The sequence below is a fragment of the Phocoena sinus genome, chromosome 3 (assembly GCF_008692025.1).
Source record: "Phocoena sinus isolate mPhoSin1 chromosome 3, mPhoSin1.pri, whole genome shotgun sequence".
In the NCBI taxonomy this organism is placed as follows: domain Eukaryota; kingdom Metazoa; phylum Chordata; class Mammalia; order Artiodactyla; family Phocoenidae; genus Phocoena; species Phocoena sinus.
In genome coordinates, this window is record NC_045765.1 from 124,281,697 (window position 1) to 124,308,139 (window position 26,443).

Consider the following 26,443-nt stretch of genomic DNA (forward strand, 5'->3'; position numbering starts at 1 on the left):
GCAAGGGACTATCTGATTTAAAGAGTTGTATTCTGATACAAAGTTTTAACACAGAGACATTTCAATAGAGAGGAAGAGGAATTATCTTTTAAAATAATAAAAATCACATGCCTTTTATTTTTGTGAAGATAAAACTGTTGGGGGGCATAGCATGGTTTTAAAATTTATAAATAAATTATTCTTCACAGATAATACAGAAATAGTTACACTACAATCTGTCATTTCCCATTTTTTTAATAAATGTAAATAGCAGAATTACTATTTCAAAAGACTACTAGAATGGGAATTTATTATGAATAAGAAACTCATTTTTTTTTAATCAAAGTCATATGTATTCACTCAACAAATATTATTAGCAAGCAAATGGTTTCGACCCATGTCTCCTAAGAAACAATTAGTCTTAGGAAAAATCCTAAACAGGCATGGAATTTCTAGGATCTTACCTAATGATCGTCATAATTGTGAATTAGACAACTGTTCGATCCTTGAAAGTATGTGTGTATATACACGCATGTAGATGGCAGAAAGAATTGTTTTACTAAAAAAGCAAACAAATACTTAAACATACTCTTCACAGTCCCATTTCAAACCAAAATACACACACACCCTGCTCTGAATTTGCATCACTAACCTTTACAATTTTGTTTACTTTGGCTGAGGATGCTGGAGGTGGAGGTGTCTCTGGACTGGGCTCAATTTCTTCATCTGGTACAAGGTCAGGGTTAAGTGAAAAGATGCTCTCCAGGTCAATCTGTTTGATAAAATGCATATATTTTGAGAGTGAATTTGGACAATTAACCTTTCAAATAAATTTATACACAGAGAATAAATGTTAAACAATTTCAGCCTAAGGAACATTATTACCTTGAAAATTAAATTATCTAGAATTATAACCCACATATATTTAAAAGAATCTCTCTTAAGTTAGTACTTTGTTGTCTTGATCATATGTCCAATCACATAAGAATCTACCTTTTTATCAGTGAAATTTTTTAATCACTTGAAAGTTTTTCAAGAATGATAAAGGATACATGCACTATATTAAACTATACAGTTTTCTATTTTGTTTCATATTCAGAATCTTGATTATAAGACTAGAAATAAAATTCAACCCAGTGATCATACCTCTTTGCCTTTTGTATCTCCATTTTCTATCCATTCAACAGTTACACTTTCATTATCTTCATTTAAAGATGTTACCATTGCTTGATGTATTCGGCCTAAGTGAGAATAAAATATACACTTTTAAAATGCCACAAATTATGGTACTCCTAAACACTGTCAAAAACAATTTTATAATTTACAAACTTACAAAACTATGATACTACTTTCCTTACAAGGGATTTCCACAGATTCTCAGGATTAGGGAATGAATTTTATCTATGGGACCATAAATCAATTTGCCAATTGTCAAGACCAGGAACTCACTAGGAGCCAACAGTGATTCTGAAGAACACAGAACAAAAATTAATGAAGCAATTTTTTAATACTATGTAGATATAAATAGTTTTAAATTTCACTATCAAATACTGTACAATTGATCAAATTGTTTTAAAATTATTAAGAAAAGGAATCTGAGTCCAAAAAGTTTGGGAAATACTAATTAAAAATGTTCTCTAAATCCATTCCACTCCTTACTTTCTTTGACGACTACAGTATTTACCATCTATACAGAGAAGACATTATATATTATGTATTAAACTTGTTTTCCCTCTCCTAATAGACTGTGGATCTTACCTGTTAATAACTATAGATTTAAATATTTTACATTTTTACATAATATTCCATTATGTTTATCACAACTTATTTAATACCTATTGATGGTCAGTTAGGTTTGTGCAACTTTTTTTACTATTATAAACATTGCAAAAAATACTATTGCACATGCTGTCATGCACTTGTCATCGCACAGATCAACAGATATATATACATATACACACAGGAGTATGAGTACTGCGTGTATATGTGTATTTTTTCACTTATTTCATCTGTTTTCATCTTACCCACCCATTTGATTATTAGTCAAGTAAGGATGGGAACTATTTGTTATATATCTGCATCTTCAATATTATATAATAAAATGCTGAACATATGGAATTTTCATATGTATTTCCTAAATGAAATCATTGAGGCATCTATAATTATCTTAGAATAATTTACAGCTCTAAAATCTTTTTAAAATCCAGATATATAGTATATAAAACAATGTTATTGTAATAACAAGGCATACGGTATCTTTAAAGAAAATATGAATACTAATAATTTTATAAGTATTACTGTCTATGTATGAAGTTACTGTCAATCAATATTTTTTCTATATGGGCTCATATAAAAATTTGAAGAAGAAATAAATATAATCTTGTTAAAAATTCAAACTTTGAAGATTTAAGTACATACTCTCAGCTTTAATACTGGTGCTTTTTTATGTTTTTTGTTTGTTTTGTTATAAATTTTATTTATTTAGTTAGTTTTGGCTGAGTTGGATCTTCGTGGCTGCATGTGGGCTTTCTCTAGTTGCAGTGAGCGGGGACTACTCTTCATTGTGGTGCACGGGCTTCTCACTGCAGTGGCTTCTCTTGTTGTGGAACATGGGCTCTAGGCATGTGGGCTTCAGTAGTTGTGGTGCATGGGCTCAGTAGTTGTGGCTCGTGGGCTCTAGAGCACAGGCTCAGTAGGTGTGGTGCACGGGCTTAGTTGCTCTGCAGCATGTGGGATCTTCCCGGACCAGGGATCGAACCCATGTCCCCTGCATTGGCAGGCAGATTCTTAACCACAGTGCCACCAGGGAAGCCCTGATGCTTTTTTAAAAGCTAAAATATGTACTGGCAATCTTTCCATGACAGATCAACATTAATTTTAACAACTTCATAGCATTCCATAAAAGGAATGCATCATAATTTATTCCTTTACTAGAAGTAATTTAAATTGTTTCCAACTGTTTGCCATTACAAGATGCTGCACTGAGTATATGTACATAGGTGTGACTGTTTTCATAAATAAAATTTCTAGAAGCAGACTGGGTTAAGGAGATTGAAATTTTGATAGATATTTGAAAATTGCTCTCCATTTATATGCCCATCAACAATGGGACCTATTCCTCCATACCCTATCAACACTGAGCATCATCAATTTAAAATACTTTTACCAACATGATAGACTAGATCTTTCTTTAAGCTACTACTTTGTGAGCACATATATGTCAGAGACTGGCTCATTTAATCTACATTGGTTCATTCAACATAACAAACATACCTATGAAGTGGCTACCTCTCTTTTTAAAATGAAGAAACTGAAGCTCATGGTTATACAGCTAATAACTAACACGGATTTGAACCTCAGTCAGATGCAAAAGCACTTGCTATTATTACTATGCTTCTCTTCTCTCCTAAATCAAGCTGATGAGGAAGAAGCCTGTGTGGCTAAAATTCCAAATACCCCTGTAAAAATTCATTAACTGTAGCATAGACTCTCAACCCTCACTGTGCACCAGAAACTCCTAGGGAGACTTTTTACAAAATAAAATGATGATGCCCGAGTTTTACCCCCAGATACTGTCATTTCTCACCAGTTCCACGGAAATCACCTTGTTGTAAGCCACCAAGGCCTTGATCTTGGATTACTGCAATTCTCTCCCAACTACTCTCTCTCTTCTACCAGATTTGCCCTACTGCCTATTCTCCATAGAATAGCCTAAACATTCCTGGTAAAAACTAAGTCAGATTATTCCTTTGCTCAAAACTTTCCAGTGGCTCCCCATCTCACACAGAGTAAAAGCCAAAGGCCTTTTAATGTCATATAACAAAGACCTACATGATCTGACCCCTCATTACCTCTGTGACCTCGTTCATCCCTGACTATGGTAATTCTCCAGTTTTACTGACTGATCCCTATCTCACACAGTATTCTCCCTCCCTCCAAAATAGTTCTAAGTGGGTCAAGGACTAAAATGTGAAAGACAAATGTAAAAGCAACTGAGAAACTCGCGGTGCCATTTACTCAGATTAAGTGTACCTTAGAAGAGAAGCAAGTGTCGGGGGTGGGGAAACGATGAGCTGGAAAAGACTGAGAAGATTCAAGGAAGAGGATTAAAAAAAGGGAAATCAGATAATGCTCACTGAAATTTGATTTGGACAGAAATCAGGTAAATAACCAGTACAAATAGTATATGTCAGTTGGGTCCTCTGGGAAGCAGATGTTGAGACAGCTATGAGGACAAGAGGTTTATTGTGAAAGATAAAAGGAGAAGGAAACAGGACTGGTCATGGAAAACTTTCAGACCATGATGCCTATCTGAAACCTCTGAAAGAAAGGGGACATAAAGCAGGATTGAGCAAAGAAAGCCTCAGACCTTGATGCGGATCTGACAGTCTTGGCCAACCCATCAGGGAGCTCCAGAGCAAAGACTGACCATTAGAGGAGTGCCACACTGGGCCTAGTACTCACACCATGCTCAGTCACTAGCTGGAGGTTTCCCAGGAAACACAAGGCCTCAGCTCAAAAACTATGGAGCCTTGACGATATTAACAGCTGAGGCTGTCAGCTAAATGTACTCCCTGAAACTGAAGAAGTTTTTTTCAAAGGGAGATCCAAGCAGTGTATCTATGATTGCCACAGGATGTGAACAAGAGAAAGATTGAGTTTAACTGGTAATGGAAGCAGAGAGTAGACCCCAGAGAGCCATGAGCTGCCCTGCTATCCAGCATCACAATCTAAGAGGAGCTACCATCTCCATAACACGAGTAGTGAGGCTGAGACCCAACAGCCACTCCTCCCCCACCCCACCACCGTTGGCAGCCTCACAACAGTAACACCCACTAGTGGGGACAAGAAGATTATTGCTACAAAGGTTTTGGGAAAAGTGAAGTGGTTTAATATAACACATTGACACGATTTCATCAATAGGAAATGACTCCAAAGAAGATGCATTTGAACAATGGACTACCATAAAGAATAACTTCCAATAGGAAATGGAGAGGCTGTGGTTGAGGTTGTTGAAGAGTACAGGTAGAGGTCTCCATGCAATTCCCAACAGAACTACCACAATAATGAGAATAGAGAAAAGTACATGCATGTTTCAAAAGGCAAGACCAACACCACCATTCTTATTGTTAAGCATCTAACACAATATTCCAACATTCCTAAGGAGGGAGAAGTGACTTAGTGTACTGATACTAAGTGTGTGAGGAGAGGCAGACCAGTGGGACAATGTCTGTATTAGGATCACAGATTACAATTTCACAGGGACTTTAATCTCGAAAGACAGCCTTAGAGAGATCAGTAAGGAAAAGGATAAAGAAAATCACGGAGATAATACCCAGTATCAGCAGTCTTCTCAACAATGGTATCTCCACAACTTCCATTACTAATGCAAACACCCAGAAAGCCTTAAGCCACAAGTCAGGAGAGTCAAAAGCAGCTGATCCACCAGTTAAGATGAAGCTCTAGACATCTAGTAGGGCAGGACTGAGAAAATGTTGGCTTATCTCTACCATAGTCCAGTTTACTCAACCAACAAGAAATGAGTGTGTTGTTTATGGTTTCCTTTGCTGTGCAAAAGATTTTAAGTTTCATTAGGTCCCATTTGTTTATTTTTGTTTTTATTTCCATTTCTCTAGGAGGTGGGTCAAAAAGGATCTTGCTGTGATTTATGTCATAGAGAGTTCTCCCTATGTTTTCCTCTAAGAGTTTGATAGTGTCGGGCCTTACATTTAGGTCTCTAATCCATTTTGAGTTTATTTTTGTGTATGGTGTTAGGGAGTGTTCTAATTTCATTCTTTTACATGTAGCTGTCCAGTTTTCTCAGCACCACTTATTGAAGAGGCTGTCTTTTCTCCACTGTATATTCTTGCCTCCTTTATCAAAGATAAGGTGACCATATGTGCGTGGGTTTATCTCTGGACTTTCTATCCTGTTCCATTGGTCTATATTTCTGTTTTTGTGCCAGTACCATACTGTCTTGATTACTGTAGCTTTGTAGTATAGTCTGAAGTCAGGGAGCCTGATTCCTCCAGCTCCATTTTTCGTTCTCAAGATTGCTTTGGCTATTCGGGGTCTTTTGTGTTTCCATACAGATTGTGAAATTGAGGTGGATGGACCTAGAGTCTGTCATACAGAGTGAAGTAAGTCAGAAAGAGAAAAACAAATACTGTATGCTAACACATATATATATGGAATCTAAAAAAAAAAAAAAGGTCATTAAGTACCTAGGGGTAAGACGGGAATTATAAAGACACAGACCTACTAGAGCATGGACTTGAGGATATGGGGAGGGGGAAGGGTAAGCTGTGACAAAGTGAGAGAGTGGCATGGACATATATACACTACCAAACGTAAAATAGATAGCTAGTGGGAAGCAGCCGCATAGCACAGGGAGATCAGCTAGGTGGTTTGTGACCACCTAGAGGGGTGGGATAGGGAGGGTGGGAGAGAGGGAGACACAAGAGGGAAAAGATATGGGAACATATGTATATGTATAACTGATTCACTTTGTTATAAAGCAGAAACTAACACACCACTGTAAAGCAATTATACTCCAATAAAGATGTTAAAAAAAGAAATGAGTGTGAAATTCCAGCAATAAGAAATGAATAAAAAGCCTGGATCTGAATGAACAAATGAAGTGTTAAGTGTTTGCTTTTTGCCAGGGGATCAGGTAACTAGAAATATCCGGAGAACCTATGCAGCATGGAAGGCTTTATTATTTTTACCAAATGATGTCTCTGAAAAAAAATTTCTAAGACTGAATTTTCCCAATATGCTTTTAAAGGTTTTTGTTTGTTTGTTTTATATATGGCTCAGTTGAGATACTCAAATATCTCATTTTTAATTGTAGTAAAAATTTACAATTTGATTTTTTCAAAAGTCAAATGGTAATCACCTGTTAACAAAGGTGTTAATAAAATAAAAAAAGGGAGAGATATGAGATTTTTCAAAGGAAAAAAATCATTATGATTTAGTGATAAATAACATACAGGTATTATAGGAAAATTTTGAGCCTGGATGACTGGGAAAAGGATGCTACTAGTGGTGGAACAATGATATACTTTCTCCTGAGTCTATGCTGTTAATTACAATCATGCACTGGTGTTATTAAGACAACTACAGATACAGAATTACAAGCTCAGAGTTAGAAATATTTCTAATCAGTGTTAGAAATACCTTTCCCCAGAACCTGTGACAATCTTTCCATGTGGCCCTCCAAATACTATCCTATTTCTCTGATTTGAGAAAATTCTTATACTCCATCCTAATTTGTTGTCCTTTGACTCTGATTCTCCATCGACTTTATTGTAAGTTATATCATACACACATCTACACTTTAAAAAACAACAGAGCAAACACCTGTGTACCCACCATGAGCCAGATTAAGAAACAATACCTTTGAAACCCCGTATGTCCCCCTCCCTAAGTGAACCTCCCACTCCCTCTCCTTTTCCCCTCCACCAGAAGTAACCAATACCCTGATAGTTGAGATAATCATACTGTGGCTTTTCTCTATAGTTTTTTCATTTATAAATGTTAACACACACAAAAATTTAAAGTTTGCCTACTTTTAAACTGTACATAAATAGACACTACTTGTAAGACCTCTTTCTTTCGGACAACACTATTTTTCCGAGATTCACTTATGTTGCTGTTCACTCATTTATGTTTACTCGTTTATGTTCACTCATTTTCACTATATATGAATATGCCAAAATTTATCTATTCTACTACTGTTGATGGACATCTGTTTTTATGTTTTTGCTGTTAGGAAAATGGTGCTGTAGGCATTCCTATACATGTGTACTGATACAAATACACAAGTATTTCTGGAATATACAATGAGAAGAAATACAGAGTAGGAACATCTATAACTTTTCTAGTTAGCGTTATGATGTCTCCTATTGTAACTGCAAAGATTTGCAATCCAACTAGCAATTACTTCACATTCACAATAATACTTAGTATCTGTCAGATTTAATATATCATATTGTGGTTCTAATTTATCTGACTAAATGAGGTTATGCCTATTTTGAGTTCCTTTGGCCATTTGGGCCTTTCATGTGTTTTTTAATTTTTTTACTACTTCTCTACAAAAATTCTCTATATATTCTTGCTAATAATCTTCTGTTATATGTTGTACCAAATACTTTCTCCAAAGTTGTGGCTTATCTTTTCAGCTTCTTTATGGTGTCTTTTGATGACTTTGATGGTTTTTGTTTGTTTGTTTTTTTAAGATGTTGGGGGTAGAAGTTTAGTAATTTATTTATTTATTTTTGCTGTGTTGGGTCTTCGTTTCTGTGCGAGGGCTTTCTCTAGTTGTGACAAGCGGGGGCCACTCTTCATCGCAGTGCACGGGCCTCTCACTATCGCGGCCTCTCTTGTTGCGGAGCACAGGCTCCAGACGCACAGGCTCAGTAGTTGTGGCTCACGGGCCTAGCTGCTCCGCGGCATGTGGAATCCTCCCAGACCAGGGCTCGAACCGGTGTCCCCTGCATTAGCAGGCAGATTCTCAACCACTGGGCCACCAGGGAAGCCCCGAGTTTTTAATTTTAATGTAGTCAAATACATATATATATTTCTCAATTATGGCTTTTTATGTCATAACATTCTTCCTGAGACTCAAGTCATTAAGACAGTTTCTTATATTTTCTTCTGAAGTTTTACAGGACTTACTGTTTATCACAGGGAACTGTTCTCAATACCCTGTGTAATGACCTGTATGAGAAAAGAATCTGAAAAACAGTGGCTATATGTATAAGTATAAATGATACACTTTGCTATACAGCAGAAACTAATGCAACATTGTAGATCAACTATAGTCTAATAAAAAGGTTTTTTAAAATAAAGTTTTCCAAAGCCTTTTATATTCAGGACTGTAACCCACTGTCATTTTGATCTTTGTGTATGGTAACACAATTTCCATTTTTTCTCCATGGAAAACAAATTTTTCCAGCACCACTTCCTGACAAGCCCTTCCTTCTGCTTATCTGCCTCGCCTTATTGTTCTTTAAGATTTTCTTTGATCTTCTTAGTCTTTTGCAGATCTGTATAAATTTTAGAATCAGCTTGTCAAGTTCCAAAAATAAAATAAAAAAACCTTACCTGTTAGGATTCTGATTAGAATTGCATTGAATATTTTGTTTTCGATTTTTACATCATTATCAAGAGTAATACTAGCCAGCAGTTTTTCTTTCTCATACCAACCTTATTCTGGAATAGTTGGTATAAAATAAGAATTATTTGAAACTTGAGTGTTTGGTAGACACTGGCTAAAACCATCTTGGCTTAGGGTTTTATTTGTGAGATGATTCAATTTCCTTAATATAGGATTATTGTAGTTTTCTATTCTTTACTGTTTTGATAATTATATTTTTCTAGGATATTTATATTAAGTTTTCACATTTGGGGCATAAAGTTGTTCATAATTATGTTGAATGTCTGTGGCATCTGTAATGATAATCACTTCTTATTCCTAATTTTTCAACTTTTTTTCCTTGATAAAATCTCACCTGAGATTTGTCAATTTTGTTTTTTCCAAGAACAACAAGGGTTTGTTGAGCCCCTTTACTATATGTTATTAAATACTTAATTACTGCATTTAGTCCTTCTTATTTCTTTCAACTTACTATCGGCATATTTTGCTGGTTCTTAAATTCTTAAGGTGAATGCTTTAGCTCATTCATCTTTATCTTTTTCCTTATAAGCAATTAAAGCTACACATTTCTCTCCAAGAACAGCTTTAGTAGCATCTTAAACATTTTCATAGGTAGTATTTTTGTTACTGTGCAGTTCAAATTATTTTCTAATTTTCTTTATTATTCTTTGACTCTCGGTATCCTGTTACTGGTTTCTAAAGGTGAGATACATCACCAATCAGAACAGATAAAGCCACAGATAATTGGTATGACTTACCCAGTGCACAGTGGCTGAGTATCACCCCTGTATTTCTACCTTAATGACACTGGACTGCCTCCTATGGAGGAAAATTTCCTATAATCTTACCTCTGGGAAGCAAATCAGCAGGAATTTTTGATCAGCATCTTTAAAGAGGAGCCACAAATCTTTGTCTTCAAAGAGTGAACCTGACTCTGGTTCTTTTTGTTTTTTAGTCCCCCATCATCCTTCAGGAGTCAAATTTTTCAGGAGTCAAACCTTGCCTGCTCAGCCTCACTCATCCCTCAGTATTTCTGATCCATTTCTGCTCCATGGTTATATCTTGTTCTTGAGCTCACTATTCCTTTTTAAAGGTTTTCTCTTATCTGTCTGGGGCAGATGGATGCCAATACATGAACTTTATTATACTATTTTGACCAGAAGTGCCAATTCATCTTTAAGTCCTATTTCATGTTCACAGAAAATGAAAGTGAGATTTGAAAACTGTTAAGTTCACACTATAATATAAAATCAACACTATTATATAAATTAATGATAACTGTTAGTTTCAAAACCCTATTTTTTAAAACTTAAATCTAGAGACAGATTTAAAAGTTTTCAGCTTTACTTCAACCTACTTGTAAAGATAAATTACAGTGTAGAAAATGTCATCTGTTGAGAGTGAAATAAAAAAACAGTTGCAAAGAGTTTTGAGAAATACAGAGAAATCCTGCAGAACATCCCCCCAATCATTTTCCCAGTAGAACACCTCTTGGTTTTTAATACACAAACTTCATAAAAATTATTTCTCAATGTAAGATATTTTGGCCAATATTTAAATAGGAAAAGATTTATATTTGTCCATGCCAAAACTCAATTCACATTTTAAACAAGAGTGTGCAAAGAAAAGTTCTGAGTTACATTCCAAATATAACTGATAGATGGTCAGAATCACAATTAAAAAAGCATGCCAAGTATCAAAGTGATACAAAACACAAGCATAATACTCAGTGTCAGCCACTTCCTGAGACCGTGTACTTGTCCTAAATGTATTTCTACAGCCTTTTATATTTATTTCATCCTGTTTTCCCCAGTGTTGAATGAGTCCCAAAATATTTAAGAAAATGTTGAAGGAAAATATTGAGGATGGGTAAAAAGCAATTATAATGGAAGAAAAGATTTTACTGTATATGAAATGGATTTGTTACCCTTATTTTTTGTTTGTTAAACATTACAATATTTTACTTATATGTAGGTGAATTTATAGTGTCTGTTACATTTTTGAAATTGGTTAGGAAGTTTGGGTTGATGACTACTGTTTCAATTTTTTCCTATTTAAAATAAAGGCAAACAGATTCCCAGGCAGCATTTTCCACATAAAACATCTGATTTTTAGGAACAGATTCCTGACCTCAGTGGGAGATGAATGTATTGTTTAAAAACAGGATCCTCTTGGTTTCTACTATTGAGAACTAACAGACTTTTACATGTAATTAAATCATATGAGAACCACCGTAACTATAAGAAGAAAAAAATCAAGAGTCTATATTTGACCATTTATAACCTAAAAAAAATGACAATTTCATATGGTTAAACCTAAGAGAAATGTAAATTTCACCCCAAATTTAGATGTCAGATAATTTATAAAAATAATATCTACTAAATCAAATAATGTAAATATATAAAATATTTTGAAATCATAATCTTTATTTCAAAGCCATTTATGTTTAGTTCACTTTAAGAAATATCTTTACATCATTTAAGCCTCAACTTTTCGTTATGGTGAAATCAAAGGGAGAAAGTTCATATCTCAAATTTTAAAAATCTGTTAGTAAATATTAAGACAAGTGATTTTTTAAAAAGAAAAATCCCCACAAATGATTGAACAGGAGAACAAACACCTGAATTCAAGCCACCTTTGCCCCAGGGAACAAAAATAACAAATATATGCATTCTATATTTCAGGACTTTCTAATCTTTAAAATTAAGACGGCTACTTAAGATTGCTATTGGTGCTATTTAACTTGCCATAAAATCTCATCTATTTATTTAGCTGTCAAAAACACTTTTACATGTTGACAATTGCCTTTGGTCTTTGAAAACAGGATCCTATTATATGTTTCCTAGTTCACAGCTGAATTCACAGCAGCTGTGAGGATAAGAAATGCCAGCAACCAATTAGGCTGGCATAAACCTTGTCTAGCATATAAAGTATAATTTGGCTGCAAATGCAGAATGCAAGAGCTAAAATAAAGCAGTCAAGAATACTAATAAAATATCATTACAAGTATTTAAAAGTCGGAATATTTAAAATGCTAACAAATATATGTACATTATTAAAAGGATATAGTGGTAGAAGGTAAGGAAAAATATGAAAAAGTGACAATCAATTCTTTTCAGACCCACGCTGTTTTTACAGAGGTTGCAGCTGTTTGTGACATATCTAGGATTACAAACTCCATGTTTTTTTTCTATTTCTAATTACCCTAGAGTTGAGGTATACATAAGCATACGTGCAACAAGTCTTCCTAAAAAGTAAACATTATTTTTATCAGTCCCTCTTGAGCTGTTTCCATAAAATTTTCTTTTCATATTTCTAAAATAGTAAGATGCAAATAAAGTTTTCAAAACTGAAACATGAAAGAATAACACAATTAAAATGATTAGTGAAAATAAAACTTGAATTGATTGTTTATAATGGCAATTTACAAACCCTTAGAAGTTAATATCTATTTTTGTTTAAAGTTTGATAAATTTAAAGACACTGACAAAAATCAATGCTTTATAAATATCATTAGCTAAAAATATTAAAAATTTTTTACACAAACTTTGGATAAACCAGTAGTCACTGGTCATTCATGTGCATATAGCCATGCAAGGAAAACAAATCTAGATTATATGCTAATAAATTAAAATAAATAGTTCTCTAGTATATCTATTCTTTTTTTTTTTTTTTTGCAGTACGTGGGCCTCTCATTGTTGTGGCCTCTCCCGTTGCGGAGCACAGGCTCTGGACGCGCAGGCTCAGCAGCCATGGCTCACGGGCCTAGCCGCTCCAGGCATGTGGGATCTTCCTGGACCGTGGCACGAACCCGTGTCCCCTGCATCGGCAGGCGGACTCTTAACCACTGTGCCACCAGGGAAGTCCTAGTATATCTATTCTTGATAAAACATTTAGTAACCTCAGTTTTCAATCAAAATACCACTGCATAATTTGAAAGGCTTTTTTTTTTTTACTGACTTTTTAAAAAACGGTAATAAAAACTAGTTTTCTCCTCTCTGCAAACAGGGACTAAGAGGAAAAGTATAAACATCCATACTAGGAAGAACAAAAAATTAAATATTACTCTGAATTATAAAATCACACATTCAGAAGAAGTGCTTGGCATGATGTTGCTTCCAGAGGGTGAGTAAAATACATATGCTTACTCAAGTCAAAGTAGTTGGTAAATAAATATCTGAAAGAAGCACTTTCTTCCAAGTCAGTTCCTACCAGAAGAGAATCCTGATAAATTTTCTTAAAACACACTAACCTCAAAACTCTTAAAACTTCATTTCATGTGATTAAAATCCATCTTAAATAGGCTTATTATTTCTTAAATTTTGTATAAAATATTGATTCCAGTAAAATAAATCAACTGTATAGTTATAAGAACCAGTGCCACGGGCTTCCCCGGTGGCACAGTGGTTGAGAGTCCGCCTGCGATGCTAGGGGACACAGGTTCGTGCCCCGGTCCGGGAGGATCCCACATGCCATGGAGCGGCTGGGCCTGTGAGCCATGGCCGCTGAGCCTGCGCGTCCGGAGCCTGTGCTCCGCAACGTGAGAGGCCCGCACACTGCAAAAAAAAAAAAAAAGAACCAGTGCCAGTGTAGAATGCAAATTTGAGTGCATCTTTCCAAGTGGAGTCATAGCAAAATGTGTTACGTTAATTAACTTTTGTTGTCTAAGGAGGTTTGTTTTAAAGCTGTCTTTTAAAACATACAATTCCTTTCTTCAACTTATTAAAAGGATGCTCATTCAAGAATATGAAGATATTCCAATGGAAAAAAACTGGGGAAAATGGAGATTTCCACAATGCTGCTTTAAAGTAGAATATGACAATCAAAGGATGTTACTACCAGCATTCTTTGGAAAATGAAAAATGTTAAATACACAGTAATATTCATACATTATTTTTTGTCTTGCCAGTTACCTCAAAGCTGTTTATAATTTATATTCTCTACAACAGTAAATGTCCATGTTCCTAGATGCCACTGACCAATAAATGAGGACAGACAATAATCTGGTGATTTTTCAGAGATCATTACAGCAGATCCAGTAGAAGTCACACTCCCGAACTCTGATATCCAGGTTTTGTTAGCTAATCTAAGCAGTGATGAAAAGAATCCTTAACGAGGACTATGTAAGCGTCACACCTTCTTCAACAGCTCTGGTGGAACAAGGAGCCATTAGAGAAGGGCACAAATAATGCCTCAGCTGACAGTGGTTAACAGTGCTGTTGCTGTTTAGTAAATCCCTGGGGAATGTGACTTTGCCAAACATAGAGACCTTTTTGTTTTGGTTTATCACATTTAAGATGTTACTGTTTATAACTAAATTTAAAAGTTTTAGCATTTCCTTTCTTACACTTTAAATACAAAGCTGGAATTCTGAAAAATGGGAATGGTACGGCTAAGAATTTTCACGAAGAAAATACAACTTAAAAATGGGACAAACGTCATTAATACTGTAAACAAACTACACATTTTCAAAGTCTTAACTCGTATGTCCATTGTTTTGAAAAAGGATGTGAAAATTCAATACTGCCCAGTTTCTCTGGGCCGACAGGGAACTTCAGATCTTGTTGGGTTTTTACAGCAATGATTGAACCACACTGCACGCTAACAATTTGGGTAAAATTATCATTTAGAAGGGCCCATCATGCAGCTTTTAAGAAAACTTCCATCCTTATTTACCTACACGGATAATAAAAAAATGTCACAAAGGGGCCATGATCCCATTAAAAAGTATTAAATCACTGTAGTTTCCTGATATTATTATGCATATTTGGGGTTGGGGGAAGAGAGGATTTAAAAAGTGTTCAAAACCACTAGTAAAGAAAACATAAAAACTGAATTTCTAAAATCATAAGTTATCTGATTAGGGTTCTAGCTGAACTAGTGAAAATGTAAACAAACCAACCAACATTAGAAAACAGCACTTAAAAAAACTTCATTAAGTTTATTAACTAAAGTTTAATAACTAAATAAATCTCAATACATTTTAATTAAAAGATCGTTCTCCTAGGTGACAGAATATCCCAAATACACCTTTATTCATTTGTTTAACGATAAAAGATTTGCAAAGTTTTATAGTGGTGGTGTTAAAATAACATGCTGCTGACAGTCCAAAGTCTTTTAGGATACATGCTCCCGAAGCAAGCACTAATCCAATGTTTTGAAGAACTACTTTTCAGATACCTGCTGCATACATTGAGCAATGCTATCTAATTGCTCTCTGGCTTAAATTCCTATTTACTCAAAAGGGAATTCCATACCAATATAGCTGCATTTTTCTGTGAACTTTTTATATCTACATGTACATATCATCTTCTGTTATGCTTAAATACATCCTAACAAGAGCTAGGGGTATTTTGGAATGTTTTTCAACCGTTTCCAACAGCAGTAACCCAGGTAATGTAGATCTGTGCATATATTTATTAACAAAATTTAAACATAACTCAGAAAGCTGCCAAAAACATTATAACATTATTTAACATTATAACATTATAAAGCATTATAACATTATTTGTTATAGCAGCCTATGCAGACTAATATGTCCTCTTTCAAATAGTAGAGGACATAATCAGGAAGTAAGAATACAAAGATAAACAGGGCACATTCCCCGTCCTGTGCCAAAATCTCAGTCCATGATTGCAATGTCACTACTTCTCCCAGGAATCTGTCATCACAACCAATCTCCACTCTACTATGGAAACCTATGATGGTAGTGGCTCTAACCCAGAGAAATTTCTACTTTTAATGCCTGGCCAGTGTGGATTAAGAGAACAGATAATCACTCCTTTAAACCCTTTTACCACTAAGGTAAAATGTGAAATAGCAAATTCAGTGTGGCTAGAGCAAAAGGTATACAAAGAAAAGTAGAGTCATAGAAGCACATAACACATAAACAAATACAGAGTATATGTAGTATCAAAGTTTCATGGGACAGTGTGATTAGGGGAAAAAATTTAAAACAGCTCTTTGGAGAAGGGCAATAATGAAAAAAGGTTTGAAAAAACACTGATATAGACAGTACTTAAGGCAAGGAGAGTGGATGTGATCACCAAGAGAATGAGGGTAGACATCCTGGTCTTCAATGTATAGAGTCAGGGAGTTAATGAGATACCAGCAAAGAAGATCAAGAACTTGCCAGAGAAAAATAAGAAAAATCCAAAGAGTAAAGTCCTAAAAGTCAAATGAAGAAGGTATTTCAAGGAAGAGAGAATGAATCAACTGTGTCAAATGCTGTTAACAGATCAAGTATAATAAAAGCAATGTCTAAAAGTGAAAGTGCGATTAAGAGTTATCACTTTTTCAGATGAGAGAAATAACATTCCAATATGCCGATGGAAATAATTCAGTAAAAAAGAAAATATTGATACAGCACAAAGAGAGAACTGATGAAGTAGTAATTTTGGACAGGTGAAAAGGCATAGGATCTAGTGAACAAGTAAAGGAAATTGGCCTAAAATGGGAACAGAAAAAGTTTCTCCATGGCAAAGTAAGGCAGGCAGATTTACTGGTGCAGATACTGGTACTTGGTTAGATACAGAAAATTTGTAAAAGTTCTTTTCTGATTGCTTATATTTCTCAGTGGGGAAAAGGGAAGCAAGGTCATCTGCTGAGAGTGTGGGTGAGTAAATAAACACTAAGGATTTTATGACAAAAGTCAGCTAGGAAAGAATGAATGGGCTAGAGATACGATTGCTCATTCAAGGAAAGTAGCCATGAATTTAAATTGTGACCAGTAAGCATAATTATGATTTTTTCCCTCCAGTCATTTTCAGACAACCTAGAAAGGGAAATGAGTTTTAAAACATGTAGAAGGTAGTGATCTGAGGTTTTGCCGATCAAGAGAGGTGGCAAGGGAGTTCAAGTTACACATATAAAGGGAGGGTTTATTAGAAAGTGAGTTCATGAGGGAAAGACAGGAACAATAAAAAGTAGTAGGATTATAAATCCTGGTGGAGTTAAAAGATTAGTGGAGTCAGGATACTAGAGGGAATTTGCTGGAAAGACAGAATGGTGACTGAAAACTGGGATGCTTGAAACTGAGATTATGAAGATGTCAGGAATATAGTGAGCTAATTAAGGCCAAGGGTAAGATCACTGGAAGGAAGGAAGGGGGGGAAGGGGAGGGAGTGAAGGACGGAGGGAGTGAAGGAGAGAGGGAGTGAAGGAGAGAGGGAGTGAAGGAGGGAGGGAGGAAAGCAGTTCAAAGAACTGAGAGGAGAGGGTACTAGAAAATCATCTATATATGAATGATGCAATTACCAAAAAATATGATAGGAATAGGGTAGGAGAGAATAACAGTGAGTCAGGAGCAAAAATCTTCAAGGAATTAGGGAAGTTGGCAATGTCTGAAGTTTCTATCTTGGGAAACCAGGTATATGGGGCTTCCATTAACCAATATAAGGAACACAGAAAATATAGAAATCTGGAGATAAAGGCAATGGATTCCATTTTGATGAGTTTAATTATAAATACCAGCAGGAAATCCATGTGGTAATATCTAGAAGGTGGATCTGAAACTAAAGAGAAAGATTAGGTTTGAGGGGGCATTTAAAAAAGTTTTTATTTAAAAATTTTAAATCTATTACGAAAATTACAAACATACTATAAATACCAAATACTCTTCATTTAGTTTCATTAATTTTAACACATGGCCAATCTTATTGCCATTCATCCCACCACGACTGTATTACTTTGAAGCAAATCCCAGATATCATATCAATTCATCCATGTTTTTCAGTATGTATGCAGATGTAATTTTACGGGGTTTTTACATTCTCTTTTTAAGAAGAAATACCTTCTTATGAATTTATTTTCCTCTTTTCCCAGACAATTTAGTATAGCTGGAAGGGTTCTTAATAAACTGAACTACATGCCATTGATCTGTTTTAAAATAATATTGAGGATATGATCATGAAAGAAACCAAACCAAAATAAATCATCTTTACCATAATTCAAGTTTAAACTCTACTTCCCACGTAGCTCTCTATGCTTGATTTTGTGCTGTCTTACTATGGTTCCTCTAAATCCCAGACATATACTACATATGCACACCTACACATATAATAGGAATCCTTCAACTCTTGTAACAAAGACAGATGACTTCACAACTAGGATTCCAATACATCCCAAAGCCTTATTAATCCTGTTATCAAAAAACTGCAGTATACTTGCTAACAATGCTAAAATAATCTGCTCTCTATGTTCAAAGGTCAAGAATGGGTGTTAGGATCAAGGAAGAACATATGTAAATATTTTAGGTGATATAGGTCATGGAAAGGACTAAAGAAGTAAAAGGACATAAAAGTAGATCACATTTTGAATTAGGCAATGGTTTCTTAGATATAACAAAAGCAGAGCAACAAACGAAAAGAAAGATAAATTGGACTTCATCAAAATTAAAAACTGTTGTGCTTCAAAGGATACTAATCAAGAAAGAGAAAAGACAACCCATGCAATGGGTGAAAATATCTGCAATGCATATAAAACAGTTTCCAGAATATTTAAAGAATTTTTACAGCTCAACAATAAAAAGATAAATAACCTAATTTTTTAAATGGGCAAAGAATTTGAAGAGACATTTCTCTAAAGAAGATATACAAATGGCTAGTAAGCACATTCACACCCATGGGAATAGCTATAATAAAAGACAGTAACAAGTTTTGACAAGGATGTGGAGAAACTGGAACCCTCACATATTATTGGTTAGAGCGTAAAATGGTGTAGCCATGGAAAACAGTATGACAGTTCCTCAAAATGTTAAACATAGAGTTACATGACCCAGCAATTCCACTCCTAGGTATATATATATACACCCAAGGAAACTAAAAAACATATGTCCACACAAAAATTTGTAGGTGAATGCTACTCACAATAGCAAAAAAACTGTAAACGACTCAAATATCAACTGATGAATGAATAAGTAAAATGGATTGTTATTCAGGCACAGAAAAGAATAAAATACTGAAACATGCTACAACATGGATAAACTCTGAGCACAGACTATGCTAAGTGAAAGAAGTTAGACATTAAAGGTAACGTATCGTATGGTTCCACATATATGTAATGTCCAGAACAGGCAAAGCTGATTAGTAGATGTTAGGGGCTGGAGTGAAGGAGGAATGCAGAGTGACTGCTAATGGGTATGGGTTTCTTTTTGGAGCGATGCAAGTGTTCTGAGATCAGTGATAATAGTCACACAACTTTGGGAATATACTTAAAATCACTGAATTGTACCCTTTAAAAAGGCGAATTTTTTCCCCTCATCTGGAATTTTATTTTTTTCTTTTTCTTTACAGAGATATAATTGATATATAACACTATATTAGTTTCAGGTGTACAACATAATGATCTGTACGTATTGTGATATGATCACCACAATAAGTTGACATCCACCACCACACACAGCTACAAATTTTTTTTCTTGTGATGAGAACTTTTAAATCTACAGTCTTAGCAACTTTCAAATATACAATACAGTATTATTAACTATAGTCACCATGCTGTACATTATATCCTATGACATTTATTGAATAACTGTAAGTTTGTACCTTTTGATCCCCTTCTCCCATTTCACCTACCCCCTCATACTCCACCACCTCCCACTTCTAGCAACTAACAATCTGTTTTAGGCACCCGAGTTTGGTTTTTTGCTTTGTTTTGTTTTTAGATTTCACATATAAGTGAGTCATATGGTATTTGTCTTTCACTGTCTTATTTCACTTTGCATAGCGCCCTCAAGGTCCATCCATGTTGTTGCAAAAGGCAAGACTTCATTCTTTTTTTATGGTGGAGTAATATTCCATTGTGCATTATGTATATATACACACACACACCTTGTATCTTCTTTATCCATCCAACCACTGATGGACACTTTAGTTGATTCCATGCCTTGGCTATTGTAAAATGTTGCAATGAACATAGGGATACAGATATTTTTTTCGAGATAGAATTTTGTTTCCTTCAGACAAATACACAGAAGTAGAATTGCTAGATCATATGGTAGTTTTATTTTTAATTTTTTAAGGAACCTCCATACTGTTTTCATAGTGGCCACACCAATTTACATTCCCACCAACAGTACACGAGGGTTTCCTTTTCTCTACATCCTCACCAACACTTATTTCTTGACTTTTTTTTTTTTTTTTTTTTTTTTTTTTTTTTTTATGCGTTACGCGGGCCTCTCACTGTTGTGGCCTCTCCCGTTGCGGAGGACAGGCTCCGGACGCGCAGGCTCAGCGGCCATGGCTCACGGGCCCAGCCGCTCCGCGGCATGTGGGATCCTCCCAGACCGGGGCACGAACCCGTGTCCCCTGCATCGGCAGGCGGACTCTCAACCACTGCGCCACCAGGGAAGCCCTCTTGACTTTTTGATAACTGTCATGCTAACAGGTGAGGTGATATCTCACTGTAGTTTTGATTTGCATTTCCCTAATAATTAGTGATACTGAACATCTTTTCATGTACCTGTTGGCCATCTATATAGATGTCTTCTTTAGGAAAACGTCTGTTCAAATCCTTGGCTCATTTTTTAAACAGATTTCTTTTTTGCTATTAAATTCTTTAAATATTTTGGATATTAAATCCTTATCAGATATATGGTTTGTAAATATTTTCTCCCATTCCGTAGGTTGTCATTTCATTTTGTTGATGGTTTCTTTTGCTGTGCAGAAGGTTTTTAGTTTGATGTAGTCCCACTTGTTTACTTTTGTTTTGTTGCCTAAAAAGGGTGAATTTTATGATATGTGAATTACACCTCAATTTTTTGCAAAAGTAGGTAACTAACTAAAAAGAACACAGGGAAATAGGAGATGATCAATGACAGAACTCTGGGAAACATAAACATTTAAGAAGTTGATAGGAGCATGAATTTAGGAGATTGAGAAGAATAGTTCAAAAAGAAGAGAACTCATATAATCAAGCCCAAGAAAACCATTTTAGAAATAGGAGATTACAATTTGCAAAAAAAAAAAACAAACAAACAACTTCACCTTTACCAGTAATAATGCAAATTTAAGTAACAATTCATCATTTTGACCTAAGAAAAGGTTTTAAAAAAAAAACTTTATTGAGGTATAATTCACATAACATACAATTAATCACTTAAAGCATACAATTTAATGTTTTTAGCATATTCAGATATTTACAACACTACCATAGTCAATTTTATAACATTTTAATCACCTCAAAAAGACACCCTGTTATCCTTGAGATATTACCCTCCCCTTCCTCCAATAATCACTAACAATCATAAGCAATCACTAATCTACTTTCCGTCTCTATAGAGATTAAGTTTATTGATTCTGCCCTCAATAGCGAGACAATTTACTTAAGGGAGTTAACTAAGTACAAACTGATAGAAATACAGGCAAGTACTTCATTAGCATAAACTATTTAACTGTATTCAGAGTCTCAAAGCTCCCAATCTAAACTATTATTTAGTAAGGCTGTTCAAGTTTATTAGGTTAAAAACTATAATGTCCATTTTTCAAATTTTTTAATTAAAAAAATCACTTTCTTCTCATAATCACACACTAGAACTTGAATGTTTTTCATTATATGTCCAGACCTCATAAACACTTTAAAAATTAAACCTGTTATCTTTTTTTTTTTTAAAATAAATTTACTTATTTATTTTTGGCTGTGTTGGGTCTTCTTTGCTGCATGCAGGCTTTCTCTAGTAGCGGCGAGCTGGGGCTCCTCTTCGCTGCAGTGCGCGGGCTTCTCAATGTGGTGGCTTCTCTTTGTTGCGGAGCACGGGCTTTAGGCACGAGGGCTTCAGTAGTTGCAGCATGTGGGCCCTAGAGCGCAGGCTCAGTAGCTGTGGTGCAGGGGCTTAGTTGCCCCGCATCACATAGGATCTTCCCGGACCAGGGCTCGAACCCGTGTCCCCTGCATTGGCAGGCTGATTTTTTATTTTTTTTTTGCGGTACGCGGGTCTCTCACTGTTGTGGCCTCTCCCGTTGCGGAGCACAGGCTCCGGACGCGCAGGCTCAGTGGCCATGGCTCACGGGCCCAGCCGCTCCGCGGCATGTGGGATCTTCCCGGACCGGGGCACGAACCTGTGTCCCCTGCATCGGCAGGCAGACTCCCAACCACTGCGCCACCAGGGAAGCTCCCTAGAACTTTTTTTTTCAAAAGAAATTATATAGCCAGAGTACTTGCACTGAGTACAATAGCTATTTAATATTCTGTTGTAACTGACAAAGTAGCCTTTTCTAGGGGAAAGTCCTGTACCTATTCCCTCAAAGGCATCAGATGAAGGGACTCATAATAATGGTCATGCTGCAAATGATTAATAAAAACACCTGAGGGCAATCTATACTATAGAAAAAAAAAGAAAGTATTTAATTAATGACCTGACTTCCAATGCCTGGAACATTCGTAGTACACAAAGAACTCTAAAGGAATTAGAATGTACAGGACTTTAGAGGCAGATAATCTATGTTCTGATCTCATATTTGCTACTTTATGTATGACCTTGGACAAGTCAATTTCCTCACTGTAGAAATATAAGCAAGTTTTGACCAATAGCAGTATTTCATCAGAGACCTGTCTGTGGCTAAATTCTATGACTTACCTCATTAATTAGGACCTCAAATTGGTTCTAATTTCCTAAAAACCATATAGATAAATCACTATATCCATTTCTCTTTAGCAGTCCATAGTAAACTACAGGCTTAAAAATACTACCTTCCCCACCCCGCAAAATTTAATGCTGTTTGCATTCCCAACTCACTTTTCATAGGATGACATAATTAGATTTCATATGCATATCTTACATCAAGAATTACTTATAGTTTAACTAGAACAGGTAAACTCTTGTTTAAATTAAACCCTGACCAATTTCAAGGATGAAGCTTCTAATACAGTGCTTGGACATTTGTCATGCTATTTGAGCTATAAACTCAAAATGTCCATGGGCCAAAGTAAAGAGATGGAGGTAAAGTTGCTAAGCTTATCTGAATCCTCTCATTGCACTACAGCTCATTTAAAAATTTTGTCAGCAAACCCTAAGTATCTCATATTGGCCAACAGACTAAGCATAACAAAAATGAAGAGCAAAAATTTACCTTAACTGCAACCCTACTGGGTTGATCCTGATTCTTAAAATATTATAAATTCTTGTCACTAGTTGGCATTATTTTGAGAGTAGCTCTGACTTTTAACGCCCGAAGTTTGCATACCTCCCTCCCTTTTAAAAGTAGATTTTTTTAAAGAGCAGTTTTAGGTTTGTGTCAAAATTAGACAGAAGGTACAGAAATTTCCCATATATCCCTTGTCCCCACATACCCACAGCCTCCCATACTATCAACATCCCACACGGGGTACACTTATTACAATCAACGAACCTATACTGACACGTCATTAATACTCAAAGTACATATTTTACATTACAGTGCATACTTGGTGGGGTATCTTCTTTGAGTTTTGACAAATTTACAACATGTATTCACCATTACAGTATCATAAAGAATAATTTCACTGCCCTAAAAATCCACTGGGCTCTGTCTACTCATCCTTTGCTTACCCATTTTTAAGCCCTAAATTGCAAATAGTACTTAAGAGATTCTAAATGCTGAAATGACATTCAGAATCTTGAGGATGAAAAGGGAAAGCAAAAGCCAGGGCAGAAAAAAATAGGCCAAAAATAAGAGCAAAGGAGAAGTAAAGGAGAGCAACTGCATTTTAAGAATCAAAACACTCCATCCCTTAAAGACCGGAAGCCAGATCCTTTAAGTACTGTTTTTCCTTCCCATTCTCTTCTAGGAGTTCTGAGAGGGTCTTGGCTAACATACTATAACTGAGTCTTCTTAAGTAGGCAAAGTGTTACAGCTTAAGTAAATTCCTGATCTACATATAAACATTTATTGGAAATGACTCATACCTTAGACTCACTTATTTTTAAGATACTAATAGCAAAAACTATGAACAGTCTTGAGTTGGATGCTCTTTGATATTTGATAGCACATTGTACACTGGCTCTGCAGTCCTCTAGGCTGTATTCGTGAATAGGATTAGCTTGATTAAACAGATTGAAGAAATTTTATAACCGACACTCAGCCTTCCCAAATGTTAAGTCCACTCCTTTCAACACATCTGCCCTTTATTCAGCACAAGTGATATATTGACTATAGCACCAATTCTTTTTACAGTGTTCTGTATTTCATCTGTTCCTTAACCACTGTTTACCCTCCTTGACTAATGCAATCTTATCCTTGCTAGCTCTCATTTTCAGTACTTCTCCCTCTAATCTATCACTAATCACTAGCTAACTCCTATTACTGCTCTTAGGAGATTAAGTCCTACAGTAGTTTCCAAGTGTCCTAGAAATTAATTCCAAGATGCCTTACCTTACCTTCGTTGCCAAGTCTTTAATAAGGTGTCCCAGATTACTCCTCCTTCCTACCTTTCCTCATCTATCACCCTCTGGTATGTCTGCTTTAAATGCCCTTTACCTGACAGCCCTCCATTTGCAGCTCACATGTTGTGCCTAGAATGCCTCCTTCCCCCCAAGGCAATCTACTGGTCATCTTCCTCCCATCATTAAAACTTCACTTGCCATGAGGTTTTGTCAGATTACTGTTAGGAGATGCTACTTTTTCTAAAATAATGGATCACAATCCTGGGTGCACACTGAAATCACCAGTGTGTGAAGTTAAGTTTCACCAGCGTATGGGATGTTTTAAAATAAAATACTGAGGCCCTGGCTCCATATCAGACCAATTAAAATAGAATCTCTAGGCAAAGGACCCAGATACCAGTAGTGATAGGTGGGGAGTTGTTTATGTTTGTTTGTTTGTTTCCAAAGCCCCACAGGTGATTCTAATAAGCAGTCAGGGCTGTGAACCACTACACTAATCCTACCCAGGCTAGAAACAGAACTCCCATAACATTTATCCAATATGTTCTCTAAATATATCCATATCCCACATCCCAAAAATACACTTACCACATAGCCTTGACCAATATATATACTGTAAATATCTAAAATTCTCCTTCATAAGGCTTAAACACTTTACAGTAGTTTATACACTTGAGCACAGGGTTTCTCTTGTAAGATGGGAAGATACTGTCTACATTATAGGGTTGTCATGAAAGTCAAACAAGATATTGGATTTAGCAAAGCAACTGACTTATAAGGACACAAATGTTAAATCCCTTCAGGTATCAAGATTAACACCTGGATTCACTTTTTAAGAAAGAAACAAAACTCAAGTGGCAGTATGGAAGATACAAGCTATCTGGATGAGGCTGAGTAGATAGCTCCTGGCCAAGAGTTCTAATCAAAGGGGTCATTCTTTGCATAATGTAGACACTCAACAAATTTCACCAGAAGTGTATCCCATCCTGATCCAACCCTTCCTTTAAAAAATTTTATATAGGTGAAATCTGGTTAAAATTAATGCCAAAACCAATAGAAACCTGGAGAAAAAGTCTTTGAAAGTAAGTAAAATATAGCCCAGGGAGGTGCCTGATTCTCATAGCCCCTTGGCCACACTGTGTGAAGAGGCTGTTCCCAAATTACACAGAAGCACCATCAGCTGGCTCTGTCTGCTTCCTTGGTCCCTGCGTTTCCAAGACCCCAACACAGGATATCTAGAGAGGAATCTGCTGCCAGGGACTGTTCTGCCAGAAATTTAAAATGGAGTAAACCTTATTCCTTTAAGTATCAAAACAAAGGTTAAAAGTTATAAAGTCAAAACTCAAATGAGTATTAGAGAACAGAAAATAGGCCAGTAATGACAAATAATGCCAGTTTCAATTGACTGACAAGGGCTACCAGGACTGGTGGTGCTGTCTTTTAAGAAGAATTCTGAGACTGAATATATGGGTTTATCAGGAAAGCATGCCACGAGAGATAATGGATATTGGTCATGGGAAGAGGAGGTGAAAAGGACAGCATGTATGACATGTATTTTCCATCCAGAAGACTCATAACTTCAAGAGTCTAAAAAGTCTAAACCTAAAAAGGTAAGTGGTAATGATGTACACACAGAATGGCATAGTTCTATCAGTACTAATCACACTATGTTATCAATCATTTGTTTCTGAGGGCAGGAAGTATGTGTATCTTATTCTTTTTTTATCTCCAACATGCATCAGAATGATCTATATTTAACAGACTGTTAACAAAAGTATACTTAATTAACTCTATAATAAGAAAACAGAGAATTATGAGATCACATTATTTTGTGATATGACATAATCACTTAAGGTCTATATACCAAAATACTCTCACACCCTAATAAATGCCCATTTGAACTGCAAGCTTGATTGCAGTAGGTAGGTGGTGAGAAAAACAAGCAG

The 26,443-nt window shown here is 35.7% G+C and overlaps 1 protein-coding gene across 1 annotated transcript in view; it reads right to left on the reverse strand.

Moving 5' to 3' along the window:
* KIF2A (kinesin family member 2A) overlaps positions 1 to 26,443 on the reverse strand; it is a 68,639-nt gene that overhangs the window by 36,536 nt on the left and 5,660 nt on the right. The window contains 2 exon segments of the mRNA XM_032625932.1: positions 632 to 751; positions 1,126 to 1,220. Of these exon segments, the coding sequence (XP_032481823.1) occupies positions 632 to 751; positions 1,126 to 1,220 (215 nt within the window).